The 16356-nt window shown below is 40.4% G+C and overlaps 2 protein-coding genes across 5 annotated transcripts in view; one reads left to right on the top strand and one right to left on the bottom strand.

The window, feature by feature from the left end:
- Positions 1–13253, top strand: part of LOC105559918 (glycerol-3-phosphate acyltransferase 1, mitochondrial) — a 25339-nt gene extending 12086 nt beyond the window's left edge. For 2 of the 4 annotated variants that reach the window (XM_012008569.1, XM_012008566.1), the window contains exons 2-13: positions 4707–4825; positions 6195–6373; positions 9715–9876; positions 9957–10351; positions 10456–10879; positions 10969–11131; positions 11272–11456; positions 11530–11719; positions 11786–12009; positions 12082–12192; positions 12291–12483; positions 12661–13253. In XM_012008569.1, the coding sequence (XP_011863959.1) occupies positions 4717–4825; positions 6195–6373; positions 9715–9876; positions 9957–10351; positions 10456–10879; positions 10969–11131; positions 11272–11456; positions 11530–11719; positions 11786–12009; positions 12082–12192; positions 12291–12483; positions 12661–12848 (2523 nt within the window). In that variant the 5' untranslated portion in view covers positions 4707–4716 and the 3' untranslated portion in view covers positions 12849–13253. Of the gene's footprint in view, positions 1–3223; positions 3283–4706; positions 4826–6194; positions 6374–8351; positions 9293–9714; positions 9877–9956; positions 10352–10455; positions 10880–10968; positions 11132–11271; positions 11457–11529; positions 11720–11785; positions 12010–12081; positions 12193–12290; positions 12484–12660 lie in introns of those variants that run through there. The other 2 variants (XM_012008568.1, XM_012008570.1) reach the window with 2 other exon arrangements.
- Positions 12908–16356, bottom strand: LOC105559934 (tektin-3-like). Its single transcript, XM_012008596.1, has 8 exons — positions 16309–16356; positions 15938–16092; positions 15323–15574; positions 14983–15215; positions 14742–14851; positions 14532–14680; positions 14104–14326; positions 12908–13884 (listed from the first exon to the last, which is right to left on the bottom strand). The coding sequence occupies exons 1-8, from the start codon at positions 16354–16356 to the stop codon at positions 13462–13464; spliced, it is 1593 nt and encodes a 530-aa protein (XP_011863986.1). The 3' UTR covers positions 12908–13461.

Raw genomic sequence — 16356 nt, 5'->3', positions numbered from 1 at the left:
TATTGACACTGATGCGCGCGTCGCCTCGTTAACGTATTTCGCGTTGCGCAATCGTCGCCGTTTGTTACGAATACGACAGGAAAACGCCGTGTTTCGTCATGCATCGCGCGAGATGCTGTTTCATTTACCGCATCCTGCTCTCTTTTCTCCTTTATCTCCCACGATGTCAGAGAAGTCACGATTACCACGCGATGCCCGCGTAGCGCGCGTGTTTTGAAATGATCTGGAACATGCTTTGCGCGCTGCCGGTTTTTTCTTCGTACCTCTAATCTAATCTAACTTAATGCCGGGAGAAGTCGTATTAAATTAACCATAAACAATGCTGTTGATTAATTTGAAAGGTCGTTTGCTGAACGGACGATTATTATTATATTACGTTCGCGTATATGTCGGCGTTATCGCGCTTCCGTCACGGAGTATTCCGACATCGTGGATACTAAAAAGAAGAGAGATGACAGGCCCGTTTTAGCGTACTTTTCCCGGCTTTATCGCAATAGAGAAATGTGTGAGAGAATCACCATCGCGTTATCGGGCTGCCGCTTTTCGAGGAACATCCACATCGCTTTCAAGACACGGAGAGATTTTCCCTTTAAAATGTATCCTGAAAATTTTATAATCGTGGGACAACACGGCATTTCAAAGAACTTGATGGGAGTTTTTTGACATTCTACGAGGGAGAAAATCTGTAAAATTAACATATTTTTAGTGACAAAATGAATTTTAAAAAATGTAATTTTTACATTTTACAGATGTAATAAGACAAATGACGGTTCGAATTTTATTCTGTAAATTTTAACAGATAAATCTTGTTACTAATAATATAGAATATATGTATTGTGTAAGATTAAAAAAGAAGTATGCATTGTGTTGTTTTAACATTTCTTTTCAGTTATTTTTATAATCTTGCATTTGAGATCAATTAACACAAGAGTAATATGTTAAATTAACACATGAATGTGTTCAACATTTAACACAGAATTTTTAACCGGCATTTTTTTAACAAGAAAATTTTCCAACTGTGCAGTAATGCCCAGCAATGCCGCAAATCTGTACACCACAATGCCCTCAGCGGTTTACCCCTCGACATTTTAGGGCCAGTTTCACAAACATCGGTTAACTGTTAACTAGGGTTCAGGTTGACTCCCTATCATTTTCCATCTTATTATTCAAGAAGAGACAGAGAATCAATTAACCTTCGGTTAGCAGCGAGGGGGAAACCGCTGAGGGCATTGTGGTGTACAGATTTGCGGCATTACCGGGCATTACTAGGGCATTTTTGGGGCATTACGTCTTGCTGAGGCATTATAAAGATAAAATAAGATACAATAAGATAGAATAAGATAAAACAAGATAAATAAGATAAAAGAAGATAATAAGATAAAGTAATGCCCACTGGGCATTAGTGGGCATTGGTGTACAAGATTTTGGTCAGCGGTTTCCCCCTCGGTTAGCAGTTAACCGATGTTTGTGAAACTGGCCCTTACTGGTAAAGTGTATGGTAAAATTTCAGAAAAACTCCCATGAAGCTCTTCAAAATGTCATGTTGTCCCGCGATCACACGATTTTCAGAATAAATTTTCAGAGAAAATTCTCCCCGTGTCTAATGACCGCGTTTTTTTCCCTTCATGATAAAGCGGAGACTTCAGAGGATCCCTCGGCTACCTCTTTTTATCTTCTTCTCCCTCGTGTATTAGGACTTAAAGCCTGTTTTATTCAGTTCGCTCTGGTGCAGAGCAAACTGGTACTTTGAGCATTTGGTTTTACTTCACCTTCGGTAGGCTGCTAATTAGCAACGTTAATTAGCAAGGTTAACCTTGCCGTAGAAAACCTCCAACCTGGAGGGCTATACACCTCCACCCTGGAGGACTGTGCACCTAAAAGGGTATGTGTGGCAGGATACTCTCGGTGGTTGTCACTTCCCTCTGAGAGGTGGCGTCCGAAAAAAAAAACACCTTAAGTGTTCGTGGCTGGATTTGAACTCGGATCTTTTCGTTCATTTACTTACTAAGCAGTGAACATTGCGCCACGCCCGCCACATCTTGTTTATCGGCATAGTCAAATATAACTTATCCGCTTGTAATTGTTCCTCTTAAGTTGTGCCGTAATGTGGTCGAGTTCGAATTTTGATATGCATATATGTACATGCTATTGCGAAATACATGTATGCAATAACGGCGAAATATCTGCGAGCAAGTCGAGAAGGCAGAGTTATGTGACAGTCACAGCTGTTTGCGATCAAATAAATTCAGCATGCAGTACAAATTAACATTACGAAAAGAGAACGCGAATGAAACCTGATTCGGCCTTATCAAAAGTACTCTTGAAAAGTGGGTAATTGTTAAAAAATAAGAAACGCGAGGAAATCGGACATTTAAATGTCGCACGTGTAAAAAAAATTACAATTATTACAGTGGGTAATATCGCACTGAAAAAAAAAAAAATCGGATAGATTCAACCAGTCGTCTGTTAGAAAATGGACGAGTCAGAATTCCTTTAGGATTTACGGGATCGTCTATTAAAGGTGTATATTTACATACGTCAGTAAATGTACACCTTGGAGGTAAAATTTTTATCTTATACAATAAGTAAACTGCCTGCTTTTAATTGCGTAAGAAAAAGATTTTTTTTTGCAAAAGTACATAAATTTGCATATTATCGCCACACTTATTATACGTGTAACTTTACATACTCTTTTTACAGTGCGTGTCACACGTCGATTACGACGTTCACGTGGCATATTGTAAAAATAATTAATCCACTTTTAACAAATTTTTCCTCGAGGCCTTTCAGCGGTGCTCGCGCGCGTTATTTTCTCCCGGTCGAATGTTCCTCTCGCGTAACCCTAGACTTACTACGCCATTGTCGGGATCGTACGAGCCTAATCGACGGTAACTCTTGGCAATCTTTCGCCTCTGAACCGTCACTATGAAGTACAGTCCGTGGGGATTGCTGCGCACGATGCAATACGTCGAGAATCACGCGATGCCGCCGCATGCGGGGGGAGAAAAAAGTGGGAAGAAGAATTCGTTTGCTAAGAATATTTCTGCATTTCTGCTTACCACGCTCTAAACGCGCGCTTAAATACCACGGAAAGCGGTTGAAAGCGCGATAACTCTCGGGAGAAGCAGTAAATACGAAGCGCCGTATCGTCTCGAACAAAGAAAAAAAAATAAAACGCGTTAAAGGGTTGCGCTGCGCCGGAGTCACGTGATCCGCGAGTGAAAACTCATTACGCGAGATGTATCGCTCCGTGATTCGAGCCGTCACATCGATTAAGAACACGTAACAGGTTTCTTTATCTGTTTCGCTTAGTTGTCTATGAATGAATCGATTACGTTTCGCATACGTTTCACGCTCTTGCAAAACGAGTTTAATGACACCTCCTTTCGCGTTTTGTAACTGTCTGCGTGCCAAGTAGACACGCGGTATGTATAATTAATTGATTACGCGGCGTATGATATCAATCGCAACTGCAAAAAAAAAGATGCGTGTTGAGTATTTAACCAAAATTTTCAAGCTGCCAAAAGCTCCTACTATTTGTTTGCTCGAGGTGAAAGTAATTATTAAATTATTGCTTGAGAAATATCAGTCGAAGAGGAATCGTTACTCGTTTTAAGAGTAATCCTTTCCTAGTAGCACAGTGCATTGGTTAAACATTGGCCCAATATTTGGTTGCATTGGGCCAATGTTTAACCAATGTTCGGCCAATGCACTGTGCTACTAGGGTTTAGAACCTTCCCCCAATCGCTTACAGCTCTCTCGACGTGCACTGAGAAGCGAACAGCATCTATTTCCTTCGACCTTACAAGCAGCTGAGAAAGAAGAGATAACAAGGAGGAATGAGAAAAATTGTTTACAATACGTACGATTCGTTTTATTTCGTTCAAAGGATGAAAATCTGCTTTGCAATTTGCTCTTGCAACGCGCGCGCAGCAGCCTTTCTTCCTTTTTTTGATTTTTTAGATCGTGCAAGTGGATGAGGGACTATCCTCGAGTCCGTCGTGCGTGATCGCGAATCTCGGATCGATCGACCGTAGATCCACCTTTCAGCGGCATAAAATAATTCGCATCTCGGCAGATCGCGTGTTTCTCTGTTCGTCAAATTAATAAATCGCAGCTTCGCGACACAGAGCGTGCATCCGTCAATTATTTTTTACTATTATGTTAAGAATAGCATTGATGCTAATATAATTGTGGCGTATCAGCGTTGTCAAGCAACCAAGAGTACGTTGTTTATCGCAGTATAATAAGCGTAATAAGCGCACATTTTCTTAAACTGTGTACATTAGACACTCGACGAATAGAGCCTGTAATGCAACACGTGATTACGTGCATGTGCGTCATGTCGCCACAAATAATTGTCCTTATCGTTCCCTGTATTTTAACATTCATTTTAAACGCGACTTTGTAAGGAGTTTCTATTCTTTCTACCTTTTTCCAGTTTACTTTTCTTTTAATCAATCGGCCAATCAATTTTCTAAGTTTTGCGTGTAACTTCCGTTCGACTGTGACCGATGCGTGGAAATAATCATACCTTCATCGTTCGTTGAACGTTCACTGATGCCTCAAGAGTTTCTATTTTCCCTCTGTGTACACAGAGAGAAAATAGAATGTACACATACCCTCCTCCCTTCGTTCCAAGCAACTTCTTCCTGTTTCAATTTTCCCTTCTCGTCTAATTTCTACTTTGATTGTGCTAATTGCAGACCCAATAAAATGGTAGACGTATTGTCCACGCGTCTGCAGGAGGTGTACGCCAAGTGGGAAACCAGGACGGCAGTGACGCGAGATGCGGAACCGACGACCACTCGGTTTTCCCTGGAAGGTAATTGTCTTTTCTTTCATTCGGAAGCCGTTCTTCTTACGTAAGATGCGCGCCGCGGGAATATACAATTACTATTAATCCGCAGCTATCGCCGGCGCGCGACCGTCTTCTCGCAGCGCGTTTCTCTTCGAGTATACGAAATGCGCGTCTCCCGATCGCTAGACGGGAGATACTCTTGTTTAACGTTTCGAGTCGTAAAACACCGTAACTACCGTACGTTTAACGGATTCAAGAACATAATTATTAAGCCTGTTCTTTGTTGCACTAGCCAGATTAATGCAGCCAGTTCAGCTGTACGGGATCCATTGTATACTCTCAGCCTTTTTCTCGTGTTAGTATCGAACCAGAACCGCGCAGTCCATATATTATTTATTTATAAATGTATAAATTTAACTATATAAAATACACAGACCACAAAAGGCCACTGAAGGTAAAGTCGTGCAAAATGCGAGTCATATAATTGACTCAAATTGGAGTCGAAAATATCTAGTCTAGACGTCTAGGCGTTACAAAGTATACCTACACATACTGACAAAAAAATTTTTTAAACTAATAGATTTACTTAAAATTATTTTTTTACTAAAGTAAATATTTATTATATTTAAATAAAAATATCAAATTTTACGTAAATCTACGTAATGTATTAATAAGATATAGAATACTGTTTATTAAATGAATTGTTTTTTTTTAAATAAGAAATCCAATTTTCTTCGCTGTGAAAGTTACATGTTAGTAAACATTTTATAGAATCAAAATAAATTTTTTTAATTTAAAATTATTTATTCTTTAATATTTAATAAATACTTAAATTAAAGCAATGTACGTTTTAATTTATTTGTTATTTTCTTAATTTAAGTTAATAAGTTATTAGGAGTCACCTAATGAATAATTTTCCTAAGTACAGTAGTATTTTTTTATTAAGATATTTTTTTATCAGTGTACAACAGCAGATTTGTTAACGTTTGCGCAAACGTTAACAAGTCTACTGTCTAAGTGCAATCGTAATTAAATATCATTATATGACTGGCGCAACATTAACCGCGTTGGGGTTTCACCCTTGTTACCCTTTTGTAGTTTTTGCGTTATTTATTTGTATAAATAGCAAGTATAAAAGTAACAGACTCGTCTATCTTGATCTTGTCATCAGTTTCACCTCATATCTTCGATTCGCTCTGATAATCTTCCGTGTCCCTGTTTCAATTCATTTATATTTTTAAATTTCTATATCATATCTCGTATTCGAGAAGTGCGTGAACATTAGAACGTGCGAAGTTCTCTATCGTCTTTCGCGTAGACGGGGAATCTCTTCGAACGTCGGTTCGCGGCGAGACAATGCGCTTTCGGTTCGTTAAACGCGACACAATTGCAGGTCTTCGACGAGCCGGGCTGCAGCTCCATCGAAAGAAGGCCCATGATCGGGAGCAGTCGCGTAAGATACGCGAGAGCTCGTTATACAGCATTAAGGAGACCGAGCCGATGGCACCCTCGATCAAGCACAAATCCCCGTTCCTGCACTACTGCTGCAACACCTGCACGCCCGCTTCCAGGGTGAGTTTTTTGCTATCAAGCCCGCTGCGTCTGCGACCCCCGTCGTCCTCAGCGAGACGCACGGATTTTCGCCGATCATCGAGCGGAGACTATGCCTCGCGTGTTCACCATCAATCTTGCTCGTCGCGCGTGGGCGCGCACGGAGCTCGTTGAATTAGAGCTGCCTAGCAGCCGGTTAACCCACTTAACTTAAGGCCTGTGTCCACGATGCTAGAACTTGGACCAACTTGGACACAGACCTTAAAAAGTGCTACTCGTTACAATTGATATCGTTGATAGTCTTCATCTTTCGATCTTTCGATGTGCTAGAGCTATGCATATTTAACATGTGACAAGCTGGTGTGCTTGAGGCCTGTGTCCACGATGCTAGAACTTGGACCAAGTTCTAGCATCGTGGACACAAGTCTCAAGCACACCAGCTTGTCACAAGTTAGATACAGCTCTAGCACATCAAAGTGCAGACTGAATTCTAATTAAATAAGCGTAATGCGTCTAACTGATCTTCCAAACAAACTATTTTTCCTACTGGATTGCTTACGAGAGCCAATCAGGATTTAGCTTTAAGTCACCTGATCTAAAACGCTGCGTTCTTATTGGTTCTCGTAAGCAATCCAGTAGGAAAAATGGTATTGTATGCCGTTGGCCTAAGATCCAAAGCAATTACTCTTTATACGCGAGAATCCATTACATGTTTATTTGCGAAAACGATGCACGCCGCGACAGTCTTATCGTCGCAATTACAAAATTTACGTAAGCAAAGCAGTCGCGAGCTATGCATATCTAACATGTGACAAGCTGGCGTGCTTGAGGCCTGTGTCCACGATGCTAGAACTTGGTCGTGGTTCTAGCATCGTGGACACAGGCCTCAAGCACACCAGCTTGTCACAAGTTAGATACAGCTCTAGCACATCAAAGTGCAGACTGAATTCTAATTAAATAAGCGTAATGCGTCTAACTGATCTTCCAAACAAACTATTTTTCCTACTGGATTGCTTACGAGAGCCAATCAGGATTTAGCTTTAAGTCACCTGATCTAAAACGCTGTGTTCTTATTGGTTCTCGTAAGCAATCCAGTAGGAAAAATGGTATTGTATGCCGTTGGCCTAAGATCCAAAGCAATTACTCTTTATACGCGAGAATCCATTACATGTTTATTTGCGAAAACGATGCACGCCGCGACAGTCTTATCGTCGCAATTACAAAATTTACGTAAGCAAAGCAGTCGCGAGCTATGCATATCTAACATGTGACAAGCTGGCGTGCTTGAGGCCTGTGTCCACGATGCTAGAACTTGGACCAAGTTCTAGCATCGTGGACACAGGCCTCAAGCACACCAGCTTGTCACAAGTTAGATACAGCTCTAGCACATCAAAGTGCAGACTGAATTCTAATTAAATAAGCGTAATGCGTCTAACTGATCTTCCAAATAAACTATTTTTCCTACTGGATTGCTTACGAGAGCCAATCAGGATTTAGCTTTAAGTCACCTGATCTAAAACGCTGCGTTCTTATTGGTTCTCGTAAGCAATCCAGTAGGAAAAATGGTATCGTGTGCCGTTGGCCTAAGATCCAAAGCAATTACTCTTTATACGCGAGAATCCATTACATGTTTATTTGCGAAAACGATGCACGCCGCGACAGTCTTATCGTCGCAATTGCAAAGTTCACGTAAGCGAAGCAGTCGCGAGCTCTGCAATCGGTGTTTCAGATTGCGAGAAAGGTTCCTGTGTCGTCGCGCAACACATAGGTCATCCACTAAAAATACATTCAACCGAGATCGTTCGTTTGGGGATGCTGCGCTTCTCTCACAATCAGTCTCTTAGCCACGCGGAATCGCGGGCTTCGCGGACGAAACGCATCTTCCTTTGTCCTGTTTTTTTCGCAAACAATCCGCATTAATCGCTAGTCGCGCCTGAGAAGCGGGGAGTGTCCGTGAGGCGTTTCGCTCGCACCTTCACACCTACGGTTGCGATCTATTTTCGGTGCGCAGTATCGAGAGAGACCGGTAATGGTGTTGGAGAACACACGACGTGCGACGACGACGCAAATAAGTCGCTTAAGAAGCGATCGCCTTTAAAGCTACAACCGGTCCCGTGACTAGACTTTTTTTTTAACGTGATTACTATAATTTACGAAACGCCCTCACGCGTGTGTGCATATGTGTAATCGCTAATCGTGTGTATCGCAACGAGTGACCAACGACATTCCGTATTTCGCTCTAAATAAACGCTCAATAAATCTCGGATCAAACGTAAATCGATAGTGGTCTTGCGACACTCGAGCAGGAGTACTGTTATTACGGCCTCATTATCTAATTAGAGGACACGTCCTCCGATTATACACGTGTTTAATTATGTAACGAAGCTTCGATCGTCTTTCATCACTTGACCCTCTCCGGATAAGAACAATTAGCACGCAGGCACGCACGCGTCGACGCGTGGGTAAATGTGAACTTCGTGCCGAGGCACTTATTGTTAATCTCGAAGAGGAAAAAGCCTGTCCGAAGTATAATAGATTCGGGCGAGGGAGGTCCGTTGTTGCGCGTGTATTTCGTTTAAATGCAGTCACGCTTATGACCGTAAAATAATTTAAACGACACCGAACTGAATCATCCCGATAATTCGATGGCGATTTTACGTCGTTAGAAAAGAGACGCGAGGGACTGTATTCTGAAAATTTTGTCAAAATTGTACATCTGGAGCGGTGAAGAATTATCGATACATCTGCATCTGTTTATTGGAGATAAACGATCATTCGTTATCGCGCCGAGATAATAATAATAACACACACTTTGTACATGTCATATGTAGCGATAAGCATGCGCTCGATATTTTGATGATAAGAGAAATGTGCGAGGGACCACATGGATTCTTATCACGATGGTGGCGCATTGTTATCGTTCGCGGATATCCAAAGAGTGTGAGTTAAAAAGAGTGTAAAGATATAATATAATTAATTTTATGACTCTTATGTGGAATGTCTTAAAATTCTCCGTTAAAAACGAAACTTTTTACATAGAACTCAGAAAGTAATGACCAAACACGCGTTCAGTAATTTTGAAACATTGCACATCATACTGTGTTTCCGAAAGATGAATATTAATTAACTGCTTCTAGTACATTTCGTACGTTTCGTATATGCTCCTTATATATATTTTTTATAATATTTTTCGCAATAGACTTAAAATTTAAATTATTTGAACACTAACATCCTGTCTTGGCTCTTACTCCTTTATTACTTCGTACTCGTGATTTCACGTCAAAGCCTGATGGATTTTATTTGTCTTTCCATGAGATCTGAACGAAAGACTTTTTTTTTTCATTTCGATCCTTATTTTCCAGGATACGTTAGTAAAATCCGTGCTCAAGGAGCAGCAGCAGCAGCCGTTCGGTGTAAACATCCTGTTGGTGAAACCAGGCACCACGCTTTTCTCGAAGGTATTCAACTACGTATCTTGTGTCCTAAGCTTCAAGAGATATGACTACCCGATGGTCACGCAGACGGTAAGTTATGCTTTCGCGAACCTTAATTGGGACGAAGAATAGCTCCATCATTGTTAAACTCGTTTTTGCTATGCCGCTAGGTGCTGAACGATGAAAAATTGAAAGACGCTATCAAGCAAACCGCATGGGAGACGGCCAATAATGAGGGTTGCAGCGAGGAGAAAGCGCTCGCGAAGACGAAAACCAGGGCGAGGGACATACTGCTGCAGATGGAGAGCAGATGCAGCGACACCCTCCTTAAGATAGTCGCGTGGCTGGTGTACAAACTATTGCCCTGTTTCATTCAATCCGCCGTCACGGTGCCCTCTCAGATAGAGCTGCTTAAGCAGGCGGATGATACCGGTTTGCCGCTCGTGCTGCTGCCACTGCACCGCAGCCACTTGGACTACACAATGATCAGCTTCCTCATGGTCGCAAATAATATAAGGAATCCGTTAATCGCGGCGGGGGACAACTTGAAGATTCCATTTTTCGGGTAACCCTAGAATCTGACGTCAATGTTATCCTAAGTTTGAGGATTTTATTCTGATAGTTTTATGAAGAGAATGTTTTTACGATATGTTCAATATCGATTGTCAGATGGCTTCTGAGAGGTCTGGGCGCTTTCTTCATCAAACGTCGTATTGACCCAGTGGCCGGACGTAAGGACCTTCTCTATCGCGCAACCCTACAAACGTACGTCATGGAGAGTCTTCGCGCCGGTCATAACATGGAATTCTTCGTGGAAGGAGGGCGCACGAGGACCGGCAAACCTTGCATGCCGAAGAGCGGTATCCTGAGCGTCATTGTCGACGCGTACATGGACGGCACCATCGAGGACGCGTTTCTGATACCTGTAGCGATCAATTATGAACGGCTGGTAGATGGGAATTTCGTTAGGGAACAATTGGGACAACCAAAGAAAATGGAGACTTTCACGTCGACGATCAAAGCCATGTGGTCAACATTAATGGGCCACTACGGTATCGTCAAAATTGATTTCTGTCAACCGTTTTCCCTCAGGGTAAGAGAGAAAGAGAGAGATAATTCTTCAAGTGGAATTGACATTGAGGATGTTGAGAGCTGTTAATGTGGGAAGATGATTTTTAACAGGAAATGGTAAAGGCGTTCCAAGCTCAGCAAAGTAAGTTGGCTCTGAGAAGTCCGGAACGATCTTTAAAATATACTATGTCGAATTCGTCTTTGTACGGTACGGACGTAATCGTGGAAGAACAACGTCAAATGGTGGATAGCATCGCCCGACACGTTGTGTATGGTGAGTCGAAATGATGATTATTATTCGCTTTGTTGATTATCATCTTGTGAAGTAACCATCTTATTGACATATTTTTATTGATTGCAATATGCGTTTTTTTTTAATAATCTCTCGCGAAATTATCGTCTAATTGCTTTCAGACGCGTCCAAATCTATGCCGATTATGTCAACAAATATTGTGGCATTTTTATTATTAAATAAGTTCCGAGATGGCTGTACATTGGACAAACTGGTCGAAGCGTTCGATTCTATGAGACAAGATCTGGAATTTGCTGACAAAAACGTAGCGTTTTGCGGAGAAAACATTGATATTATTAAACACGCGGTTGGTAGATGATAAGCGGAACAACTTGGTTACCAGAAAGGATGAACGAACTTATTAATTGTCCAACTTGTAGCTGGATATCTTGGGGCCAGGTTTGGTGACACAACAGCGACAGGAAATCACCGAAGCTGTTGACGGTGATCAATCGTACAAATCGAACGTTGTTATAGCAATCCGTCCCGTGTCGATTCTACCAAATGTGATCGAACTGTCGTACTACAGCAACACTGTACTGCTATATTACGTCATGGACAGTATAGTAGGTAAGACACCGAACGCGCGATCGGCGAGCCGCTTGTTTTTATAACGCAATCTTGTTGTATTTTCAGTAACTGCTTTGTACGCTGAATTGCAGTCACAGATCAACGATCCGATCGCGATCGCCGAGAACAATATTACAGTATTGCAAAACAATCTGCTCGAGCGAGCGTTCAAGTTGTGCGACATTCTTAGGTACGAGTTTATTTTCTGCCGGCCCTGCCAGGAACTGAGGGACGTAGTTATGGAAACGATACAGAACCTTTCGCACAAGGGCATTATTACCCAGAAAGAAGTACGTATATCTGTTTTCATAGATAGTTGAATAATTTCTGAATTATTATAATAACAAAAATTGGTTTAACAGGAAGCTTACCTGGAAGATGAACTATGGAGTAAAAGATACGCGAGAAATTTTGATGATAGCTCAGACGAGGAGTACTCGAGGGAACGGGAAATCGAAAGGATTGAATATAAAGTAAATTTCTTTTCTTAAACACTTACTTATAATGTCTGTGTAATCCGTAAATTATCATAGAGAGGGCAGCGTTATATATATTTCCAAATTATTTTTAGCTGAGCCTGAGGCCAGAACATTCTAGTCGTATGGAATTTCTACATACAATGTTACGTCCGTTAATTGACACATACACGTGCAGTGCCTTCAATTTGAGAAAGTTGGTTGACCGATCACTTAGTGAACGGGAGTTAACTCAAGAAGTATTGAGCGAAATCAAAACCAAAGTGGACGGAGGCGTCGTTAGTTATGGTAAGTTGTGATATATATTAAACTCAGCGATTTTCCGCTTAGATTCAGATATAATATAAAATATAATTATGTTGTAAAATTCTATTAGCTACATAATTTTACATTGGACGCAAGATTATTCATAGTATAAAATAATATATGTTTTTTTGTATATCAAAATATCTTTTTTTTCAATAGGAGAAAGTTTATGCGTCGACCCGATAAAGAACTCCTTTAGACTTTTTGAAAAATGGAATGTCCTGGACTGCCACATGCAAGAGAAGGCTAAAATTTTTTACTTGAAAGAGGATTGCGATACAGATGCGGCAATAAACAATGTGTATGATACTATAGCAGTTTTTAAGTGGGCCAGAAATATGGACTAAAAGACGCGATGATACTTTCTACTTTAGTGAAAAGTCTTCGAATCACTATTTTTTATATCTTTTATAAACTCTCGTTGACACGTCTGGGCATCCGGCAATATTTCACGCAAACATTGTTGAGCATGTGTTAAGTACACATGACTATTTAAATATAGCGTGTGTATTATAATACATATTTAAGTACAGCTTGTATATAGCTTCTTTAATCGGAGATAAAGATAGAAAAAATATGATTTGGTATATTACTTGTGAATGTTGAAAGTACCCGCGGTTTACATTCACAATGAAATACTTAAAGTCTTGTTTCACGATCTAGAACTGTACAGATGCAAAGTTAAGCTAAGATCTAAGTTGGTTGTGTCATATTTTTATGAATAAATACAAAAATAGTACATACCACAGAAAGATATTTGTAGCTATCTTGTTAATAAAAATAATCTTGTGTGCATATATATATATATGTATATATATATATATATTTAACTAATTTTCTCCATTCAATTTAACATCTCGCTCAATATCTCTTGCAATTCAAACTTTTTAGTATTTCTATTCATACTTACATGCACATATATATCCTGCATTACAAAATGTGTAAAGATTTTATATACATTCAGTATTTCACAATTAACGAAATCGGGCAGCTCCTCCTGAGTCCCATACACTTTTCTCTGTCAATGAATAGCGCATCTATCTTAAACTGCAAGTTAGTTTCCAAATTAGATCTTGTACGCAAGAGTTGCTGATGCTGTGCCTCAAATTGTTGCAGTTTCATGTTCATGTCATACACTATTTTATTAATATCCTCCACTTCTTTCATCAGCCTATAAAATGCGCAAATATTGTTATCTAATAGTGATACGTAAATAATTTTGACAAACCTGAGTTGAGCATGATCTTTGCACAGTTCAGTTTCCAGACGATGTGTTCTGGCCTCCAGTCGCGTGTGTGCAACTTTTAATGCCGGACTTTTATCGGCGATGATCTTTTGTAGTAATACCATGCTCTTCTCGACGTCAAAAATCTCTTCTTGAATCTAAGATTCAAAATTCACGTACATAATATTCAATTTAGCACATATGATTTTTAACAAGAAAGCTCTAAAGATTATTATGAAGATCTTATGATTTTTCAGATATCCTTTAAATGCTTCTGCATATCCATACTGTTTATGATGTTAGTAAAACTTCGAATGCTTCTGTTGCGATTTTAGATCAGCTTTTCGTTACGTTATGTAAATGAAAATGTTTGTTACCTTATGTAAATGCGCTTGTAATTTTTCCCTCGCTTCCAACATTTCGGCGATTCGTCTGTCCAGCGCTTTATTGGTTTCAGCCCAAGCTTCGCATGTCTCATAGCCTACCGTGTTTATAGCACTGTCAATATCGTTTCGCAATTTTCGCGACTTGGCTCGTTCTGTCTGCGATTTCTTCACTATGTTGTTTGCCGCTTCTGCCCAAGATTCAATCCCGATAACACTGTAAATGCAATTGTCATAGTTTCAGTCAAGTGTCAGTAGGGAAACAAAGTGTACGAAGAATGGGATGAAGTTCTTCAAACACTTAGTAAAGTGAGATGCAAATATAAATTTATTTAAAAAAATTTTATTTTATTTTTGTTAATCTTCCTTTTTTCCTTTTCCAGTTAAAGGAAAGGTGTATCTATAAAGAATTTTATAATTGCCTGGGATCATATCTTTCTATTCCACCGTAATACTGAAGACCTCGACTAAAGTTGTTCATCTGGTGACACACGCTGTCGATTCCTAGCGCAATTTCTTTGTTCTGCACATCAGTCTGCAGCTGATGTTGCGCGGCTCTGCCGTTTGACATCTGAAAGACGTCATGAAACGAGTTCTTCAAAATTCATATTGTATGTTATCGACAAGCGTACCTGTTTGGCACATCTGTCTATGAACTGTTTCAGTTTCTTCTCGCAATTTCTCACCGCTTCGACTTCCTTCAACAAAGCTTTCTCGACCTCATCGTGAACCAAATCGATACCTATTGATTAATTGAGCTTCTTAAGCGATACATTTTTACAGGATTTTCTCATTTCATTGTCCTCATATTGAGTGCTTATTTTCAATCACAGCACATCATTAAGCCTCTTATAACGTAAGCAAGCGAAGAACCTTTTCTCGACTCCCGATGATAAAGACATTCTTGCGCGATATGCAATTGCCCCTCGAGATTTTGAATCGCGGTTTGCAGACCGCGACGACACTCCTGCATTTTACCGTTTTCTACGATCAATCTCTCCAGTTCCGACGCCACTTCGTTCCGCCAGAAAGTGACGTCCGTGATTCTTTCTCCGAGCTTTCGGCCGCTCTCTACTTGGCCCTCCTGCACCTTTTCGTCGAGTTCTCTAAAGCGGATATCGCGGTAACAACGTACTTTATGAAATATGCTCAAATTATATAATTTATTAATGAGTGAATTATTATTAATAGATGAATATTTTTTAATCTCTACCGTAAGGCGCATACAGTGTTCTTGCGCAACTTTTCGGAATAGTTCCTACTCGCATACGCTTCATTGTAGAGTTTGATTTGATTCTGTACCCAGTCACACGGGGTATACCGCGTGTAAAGCGCGGCACGTGCAGCGTGCGAGGGATTGCGGTCGAAACCGGTTACCAAATTCGGGAATTTCAGCGGCTCCGTCGCCAATCCGTGCGATGTGCGACAAGCGTCCACCAGCAGATTCGTTATGGGCTGCGCAGGCCTAAGTAAACATTCGCTCGGATGAGAGAAACACGTTTTGAAACTTTGCAAGGAATATATATATATAAATAAATTTTCTAATTGTATATACAATTAACGTTAGGAGCTTGTCTCATAATAGGGGACTTTTCTCTACATGGAGAAAATGTTGTCGCAAAATTTACCTGAAAATCATCGTGGGACAACATGGCATTTCGAAGAATTTTATGAGAATCTTTGTAAAACTTTACTAGTAAAATGTACAGGGTAAATTTTAAAAGAAAATCCTCCATGTATAATTTCTTGAAGTTCATGTCTTGCGAAACACATTTTCTTCCGAAAATTGTGTTTCTCAGTACATTGGCAATATTAGCCTGTTACTCACAAGGGAGCTGCCTCTACGACCTCGTATCCCAAAGTAGATCGCCAGGGATGCGGTCTTGGTGTCTTGTAGAATTCCCCGACTCTGGTTGGAATCGGAGGGCCAGCGACCTGCTCCATACACGGCAAAATGCCGACTGTGCTCCACGGCTGAAGTTGCTAGATACATTAATAAATGTCTGAGTAAATAACACAAGGATAAGCATAAAGCGAAGATTCCAATCGGACGTTTGCTCCGCAATCGTCTTTGCGTGCTATTAAATGAACAGTCCCTCATTTTTTTAACCCTGCATCTCCGAACGTGAGATTGACAGCATCGTTTAAACTCGCATATTCTAAATGTCATATTCTAAGCTTAATGATAGCAATATTTACGGAGTACATGACAGTCTCGGTCCTCTTCTCGGTTCTTACATCAGCCAT

This window comes from Vollenhovia emeryi, unplaced genomic scaffold (assembly GCF_000949405.1).
Source record: "Vollenhovia emeryi isolate VEMERY1.0 unplaced genomic scaffold, V.emery_V1.0 DF939249.1, whole genome shotgun sequence".
In the NCBI taxonomy this organism is placed as follows: Eukaryota; Metazoa; Arthropoda; class Insecta; order Hymenoptera; family Formicidae; genus Vollenhovia; species Vollenhovia emeryi.
This window is presented reverse-complemented; position numbering and strand designations above follow the sequence as displayed.